Genomic DNA, 8,140 nt, shown 5'->3' with positions numbered 1-8,140 from the left:
CGGGTATATAATCTGTGTGATGCCGGGTATATAATCTGTGTGTGTGTGATGGCGGGTATATAATCTGTGTGATGCCGGGTATATAATCTGTGTGTGTGATGGCGGGTATATAATCTGTGTGATGCCAGGTATATAATCTGCGTGCGTGATCCCGGGTGTATAATCTGTGTGATCCCGGGTGTATAATCTGTGTGATGCCGGGTGTATAATCTGTTCGTGTCACATTGTGTAACATCGGGAATAATACCTCTGTGTTTGTGTCTTCTTCTCCGATGGAAGGGATGCCGCTTCTCATTGCCAACGTGGAGAAGAACTTGTCCTGTGTGGATCTCATACAACAATTATTCCATCAGGCCAGAAATCCTCTGATTTCCAGAGAAGCATCGCACAATGCTCCGCCCTACCACCGCCCTGGAGGAACCACCCCCACCCCAGAGGATGAGGCTCCTCTGTCCTTCCAGGTCTTCCTCAGCACTTCCCTTCCTCTGCGGGAGTTTGTGGAGGGTGAGCAACGCTAAGAAGAAGACAAAGGACACCAGTGTCTGATCATGGAGTCAGCTCACATCTACCTTCTCTTACAGAAGCCGGCCCGGCCTTCATAAAAGAGGTGACGGTGATGGATCTGAGCCTCGGTTCTGATGGGCTGCAGGAAGAGCTGATCCACCAGATTCTGCTGCTTAAAGATCCACGACTGCAGGACGAGAGGAGGAAGCTGTACACCAACCGATTACAACTGACTGAGCGCCTGCAACGAGCCAAGGTGAGACGGTACACACCCCCTACATGTCACATGACCAGGAGGGGAGGGACTATGGTGTCAGGTGAGACATTGTACACCCCATACATGTCACATGACCAGCAGAGGACGTACCACAGTGTCAGGTGACACATTACACACCCCCTTGTCACATGACCAAGAGGATGTGACGATCATGGGGTTTGAGTCTGATAATATTAAATATAGTCCCCCGGTTCAGAGCAAATGCAGGCCGCCATTTGCAGGTCACTTCACATTCCACAGAAAAGAGATCTGCTATCTATCCCTCTAACCGTCTCGGGCGTGGGTGAGAGACGGGAACACATCGGCCATGGCTGGGAGACGGGAAGAAACGGGACATGGCTGGGAGACGGGAAGACATGGGGCATGACTGAGTGACGGGAAGACACGGTGAGATGGGAAGACATCGGCCATGGCTGGGAGACGGGAAGACACTGGACATGGCTGGGAGAAGGGAAGACACGGGACATGGCTGGGAGACGGGAAGACACGGGACATGGCTGGGAGACAGGAAGACACGGGACATGGCTGGGAGACAGGAAGACACGGGACATGGCTGGGAGACAGGAAGACACGGGACATGGCTGGGAGACAGGAAGACACGGGACATGGCTGGGAGACAGGAAGACACGGGACATGGCTGGGAGACAGGAAGACACGGGACATGGCTGGGAGACAGGAAGACACGGGACATGGCTGGGAGACAGGAAGACACGGGACATGGCTGGGAGACAGGAAGACACGGGACATGGCTGGGAGACAGGAAGACACGGGACATGGCTGGGAGACAGGAAGACACGGGACATGGCTGGGAGACAGGAAGACACGGGACATGGCTGGGAGACAGGAAGACACGGGACATGGCTGGGAGACAGGAAGACACGGGACATGGCTGGGAGACAGGAAGACACGGGACATGGCTGGGAGACAGGAAGACACGGGACATGGCTGGGAGACAGGAAGACACGGGACATGGCTGGGAGACAGGAAGACACGGGACATGGCTGGGAGACAGGAAGACACGGGACATGGCTGGGAGACAGGAAGACACGGGACATGGCTGGGAGACAGGAAGACACGGGACATGGCTGGGAGACAGGAAGACACGGGACATGGCTGGGAGACAGGAAGACACGGGACATGGCTGGGAGACAGGAAGACACGGGACATGGCTGGGAGACAGGAAGACACGGGACATGGCTGGGAGACAGGAAGACACGGGACATGGCTGGGAGACAGGAAGACACGGGACATGGCTGGGAGACAGGAAGACACGGGACATGGCTGGGAGACAGGAAGACACGGGACATGGCTGGGAGACAGGAAGACACGGGACATGGCTGGGAGACAGGAAGACACGGGACATGGCTGGGAGACAGGAAGACACGGGACATGGCTGGGAGACAGGAAGACACGGGACATGGCTGGGAGACAGGAAGACACGGGACATGGCTGGGAGACAGGAAGACACGGGACATGGCTGGGAGACAGGAAGACACGGGACATGGCTGGGAGACAGGAAGACACGGGACATGGCGGGGAGACGGGAAGACATCGGCCATGGCTGGGAGACGGGAAGACATGGGACATACGTTGCTTAGCACCCTCAGAGCTTTGTCCTTCAATGGACGACAGAGAAAAGTATGTAACGCATTTCCCCAAAAATAAGATAACATTAGACGCTTCAGCAGATAGAACCCGCCTCATTTCCTGGCTGGAGGATGTCCTTGGCCCTCCCCTTTCGTTCATTGGATTCCAATTCTTTCAGTCATGGAGGCTCAGCATCGCATGTGGCCATTACCTAGTGAAGCACAGAGACCCAGTGATGACAATCAGATAAGGTCTGTAATGAAAACAGAAAGGTAGAAAATGGAAAATGTCATTAAAATGTTGACGAAGGGGGAGGGAGGAACCAGAGGAGGCAAAATATACTACTAGTTGACCTGTCAAAAATCCAGTGAGCTCATAACTTCCTGTGTGGGCTGACAACTAAGGATGGGCTCTGGCGTGTTCGCATCTCCACATGCCGAGCCCGCCAGGAAGCTGACAGCGCGCAGCGCCAATCACAGGCACTGAGACATTTCCTGATCTCTGCAGCTGCGGACCTGGAAAATGTCTCAGTACCTGTGATTGGCGCTGCGCGCTGTCAGCTTCCTGGCGGGCTCGGCACGTGGAGCTGCAAACACGCCCGAGCCCATCACTACTGACAACTCACTACTTCTGCTGCACTAAAATTTCAGCCCTGTCTGAGTTTTCCCCTGCAGGACTCCTATCTCCACTCCTCTTTGTCCCTTCCCATGTACATACATTCATGTCTTTTGCAGCAAAACAATGCAGCTGCCTTGATCCTAAAGTGCCTTCCAGCACACTGTGTTTAGGGAAAGAGCTATTGGGAGCTGTAGTTCTGGGGCGTACCTATGTCAATAGGAGCCAAGCTCCCAGCAGCTGCACCTGTAAGAATTTGTCAAGCCTGGGGAAGAAGTCAAAGTCAGTAATAAAAAATGTTTCTCCCAGCAGGAGCAAGGGTAAAGAAAAAGCAATGCTGTGACATGATCTAGAGGGGGGGCAGAGAGGTTTGGGGGGTACATTTGGGCAATGATGGGACATACATGTAATAAAGCCTCTTTAACCTGCGATGTCTCTTTCTGCTGACAGGACACTTTTCTGGATTACGTCACCTCTGACACGGTGCCGCTTCTTCAGAGAATGGACTTTATGCACCAAGTGACCACATGTGAGGAGCTCCAGAGCTCACTAGGGGGGTCCCTGAGTGATGTGGAGGCGCTGCAGCAGCGGGTGACCGAAAATATGGCCCAATATGTGTCTGCGGCAGAGCAATGCTGCCTTCTGTACTCCCGCCTGCAGGAGATGTCACGGCTGTCTCCACAGTATCACTTTTCCGCCAGGTCCATCTTGTTCTGGGCTGTCCGGGCCCTGCATATTAAGGAGGAGGACGGAAGTACCATAGAGGAAGTACTGACCTCCGGGATCCTCTCTCGTGTGCTCCCCGCTCTTACAGAAGAGCACAGAAAGATATTGCGGGTGTTGCTGGCGGTAGGACGGCCGTCTGATTTAGAATGGTTCTCTTTCTTGGGACTTGCAAGTAAGTCGGCTCCGGAGGCCTCATCGTCCTGCATCCAGAGACCGCAGTGGCTGAGTCCCATGGCTTGGGAGGAACTCCAAAAACTGGAGAGGATGTCGTGTTTCCAAGGTATCCGGTCCTCGTTGGGCGCACAGGCCCGCCAGTGGCAGGAATACTTCAGACTGGGCTCCACAGTGATCGGGCCGATTCCCTGCTCCAACTTCTCCCACCTCACGCTTTTCCAGACGGCCATCTTATGGCGAATCGTGAAGCCGGAGAGCCTGGGCCAGGTGCTGACCCACCTCACCTCATGTATTCTGGGACCAGAAGCTGAAGACCAGGAGGAAGATATCATCGCTGTATCCAATGAACGTTCTCCAGTACTGTTCCCAATTCCAGGACATGCCGCTCTGCTGTACCATCCCCAAGACTTCATCCTGTACAGGGCTCGGAGGAAGGGGAAGGAGGTGAGGATGAGGAACATGCAGCTGTTTCATATCTTGTTTTTTTTTTGGGGGGGGGGGGTGTTCGTTTTTTTTTTATGGGCCATTATTGGTGCAGTTTATGGAAACCATGGCTCGATGCAGTAGGGCTTGAGACCCGAGACAGTTTAACCATACTAGTATCGGTATCGTTGCCGATGCTGAGTATTTGGGCGAGTACTTGTGCTTAGGTTCTCCGATACCTTTCCCGATACCGGAACTTCTGGTCAGAGGAAGATTTCCTCTGACTGGCAGTGCCGTAAGGGAACATGGAGCCAATTTCCTGTGCAATCAGGAAGCTAAACGGCGAGTAATGACCTGCCTCTCAGCTTCCTTATTGGCCAGGAAGCCGGCTCCTTGCTGATTGGCTGGGAAGCCGGCTTTCCAGCCAATCCGGAAGCCGGGACGTGGGTGATTATTAGGTCATTATTTGCCGGCCGGCTTCCAGATTGGCTCGCCGGCCAAACAACATGGAGCCAGCTTCCCGTGCAATCAGAAAGCAAGGCATGACATTATCCACTGCTCAGCTTCCTGATTACCCGGGAAGCCGGCTCCATGCCAGCGGAAGCATCGGTATCAGTATTCAATATCGGCGAGTACTAAAAGCAAAATATCGGTATTCGCACTCGATACCGAAAAAACGGAATCGGTGCATCCCTAGTAAGAATCAAAAAGCTCTCATACTATCTCGTTGGGTCCCAAGTCCTCCCCCATAGAAGCCATGATTTCCATATACTGAAACGATGATGGACGCGACGAGACATTATAACCATACAGGTTATGGTGAGAATCAAAAAGCTCTCTCCTTGGGTCCCAAGTCCTCCCCCATAGAAGCCATGGTTTCCATATACTGCAATGATGATGGAGAAAAAAAGCCTTAATAGCTCTATGCGCAGTTTGGAATAAATGGCTCTATAATGAATGATTTGATGGCTCCACCCACTGCTCTGAAATGAGGACTAATCCTCTGATTTTAGGGACATGTAATGGAATGAGACATGTGAATACCTCTTCTTAGAAGGCTTTGCTGTGCTATGCATGGAGGGCTTTAGGATTTGTTTAGTCCCTACTCACTATAACCTGTATGGGTTTACTGTCTCATTAGTTAAACATAAAAAAAGAAGTAACAAACAGGATGTGATTATTTATTAAATGTATACGGAAGTCTTGTATATTCCGTTTAGGTAAAAGTGATGACGTGGAGCTCGTCTCTTCCAGACAAGGAGATCACCGACTCATTGGTCAGAAGCCAGCAGGAAGGTCACTGGGTCCTGCTGCATTGGCACCCCAAGCTGGCCCATGTGTTGAATGCTGTCAGAGGTAAGTAACTGCAGTCATTTCTTCCACATCTTCTAGGAAAGATGAAGACGCACCGTGTGTGACGGACCCCAGTGGCGCTGACAGTCTTTTGATGAACAGGTTACACAGTATAACACACTTAAACATAACCCCACAACCAGGGAAGTAACTAGAAATCCCAGGGCTCCATAGCAACACCCCCCCAACGCGTTTTTGAGCGTTTGTATTGCGTTTCAGCGCTGAAACGCGACTAAAAACAGCCAAAAATGCTCTTTCAAAAATCGTGTGGAAACCACGGTGAAACGCTTCCGCCCTGGTGCGAATGGCGCCTGAATGAGGCCTAACACTTGACTTTAATACTGCCACACCAATGAGAGGCTTAGAAAAGGGGGATTATAAAAAAAAGGAAGGAGCGCTAAACGGCAAATAAGAGATTTATGTTATAAATGGTTTTTGCGCTGTGTTGGTGTTTGTGTTGTGATAAAATGATACAGGCGTATATTTAATTACAACACAAGGTATCGCAACGCACGGCAATGCGTCACAAAGCTTTGCCATGCGCTGCCACAGTTAAATTGTTTTTTTTGTTACAAAAGAAAAAAATAATGCACTGCGAGCGCATGTGCCTGGCGTACGCCACAATATGGTGCGCGTGTATGTTATGTGTGTGTGGGGGAGGGGGGGTTTGTGCTTTTTTTTTTATTATTATTTTTAATGTCCTCCTGTCAGTTTCAGGACGGCAGCGCCTCCTCCGCCGTCCATTTTTTTTCCGATACCCACTGCCTCGGCCCATACAAGCGGTGGAGAGCAGCGGGGATGCGGGCCCCCCCAGTGCCGCGGGCTCCATAGCGACCTCATCGGTCCCTATGGTGTAGGTTCCGCCACTGCCCACACCAATACACATATAACCCATAAACTGATGACCATGTCGTCACACCATGTACCGGCCAGCTCTATTCAAGGAGAACACTGGCAGTATGGTGAACACTTTCCATGGAGGATTATGGGAAAGATGATAAATGCAATGAGCTGTATGTACAGTATATGTTATTGTAAGGTGATACCAGGCTTCTCTTCTTTCCCCAGAAGATCCGGCGCAGACAAATCCCGAATTTCGGATGTGTATCATCTTAGAGGAGGAGGCGCTTGGTGCAGTGTTAGGTAAGCTCACATGAACTATATCTGCCATCCTGTGTATTGTCCTCTGTCCGTGTATCCAGGACATACGTTGACTGACTTCACTCTATGTTACAATATATAGCCAAGCGTTTGTGGACAACTGACCTTTCCAGACCTACCTATATGGCCAAAAGATTTGGAGCCCCCTGTGACGGACCGCACGGCACCTCGACTGGGTGCCCCCGTCACTATGTAGCTTCCTCTCCGCTGGAACCCGAATTCCAGCGTCCTCAGCCCAAACCTGCCTAATTATTGGACGGAACCGATATATTAGGACAGAAAACTAAACTCCCACAATTACAAAGATTTACCCCAAAAATCAGACAACACCAATGTTGAAGTAAAAACAGGAACTGACTTTATTGCAAACCAGCTCAGTATTTATAGAGTTCTGGTGATCTAAAAACACAACGCAATCAAAACATCGAGCCAACAATCCCCTCCCCGGAGCCTTCATGAAGTAATAGGGAGAGGGAAGACACATAGAATGGGATTATCTCCTGAGTGTCTGTAGTAGGATAATGTACTCAGCTACACCTAGAGCCAGCTACACCTAGAGCCATCTACGCCTAGAGCCATCTACGCCTAGAGCCATCTACGCCTAGAGCCATCTACACCTAGAGCCATCTACGCCTAGAGCCATCTACGCCTAGAGCCAGTGTGTCATTTACACCTAGAGCCAGCTACACCTAGAGCCAGCTACACCTAGAGTCAGTGTGTCATTTACACCTAGAGCCATCTACACCTAGAGCCATCGACACCTAGAGCCATCTACGCCTAGAGTCAGTGTGTCATCTACACCTAGAGTCATCTACACCTAGAGCCATCTACACCTAGAGCCATCTACGCCTAGAGCCATCTACGCCTAGAGCCATCTACGCCTAGAGCCATCTACACCTAGAGTCAGTGTGTCATCTACGCCTAGAGCCATCTACGCCTAGAGCCATCTACGCCTAGAGCCATCTACGCCTAGAGCCATCGACACATAGAGTCATCTACACCTAGAGTCAGTGTGTCCTATACGCATCGAGCCATCTACGCCTAGAGCCAGCTACGCCTAGAGCCAGCTACACCTAGAGCCAGCTACACCTAGAGCCATCTACACCTAGAGCCATCTACACCTAGAGTCAGTGTGTCATCTACACCTAGAGCCAGCTACACCTAGAGCCAGCTACACCTAGAGCCATTTACACCTAGAGCCAGCTACGTTAATCCCATCATTAACACAATGAAACAAATGGACAAATAGACTGTAACAAGTTCAATGGAAGTCTAAGTCCAGAATTAACCCCCTTCAGTGCTGCTGAATACATCCCGTAT

General features: G+C 51.1%; 1 protein-coding gene across 1 annotated transcript in view; it reads left to right on the top strand.

The window, feature by feature from the left end:
* LOC108801555 (dynein heavy chain domain-containing protein 1-like) overlaps positions 1-8,140 on the top strand; it is a 20,258-nt gene that overhangs the window by 1,660 nt on the left and 10,458 nt on the right. Inside the window, exons 4-8 of the mRNA XM_018573444.1 lie at positions 280-504; positions 582-760; positions 3,434-4,327; positions 5,527-5,662; positions 6,728-6,802. Coding sequence (XP_018428946.1) covers positions 280-504; positions 582-760; positions 3,434-4,327; positions 5,527-5,662; positions 6,728-6,802 — 1,509 coding nt within the window. The remainder of the gene's footprint in view (positions 1-279; positions 505-581; positions 761-3,433; positions 4,328-5,526; positions 5,663-6,727; positions 6,803-8,140) is intronic.

Source organism: Nanorana parkeri, unplaced genomic scaffold (genome assembly GCF_000935625.1).
Source record: "Nanorana parkeri isolate BGI_ZX_2015 unplaced genomic scaffold, ASM93562v1 scaffold2382, whole genome shotgun sequence".
NCBI classification, from domain to species: Eukaryota; Metazoa; Chordata; class Amphibia; order Anura; family Dicroglossidae; genus Nanorana; species Nanorana parkeri.
This window is presented reverse-complemented; position numbering and strand designations above follow the sequence as displayed.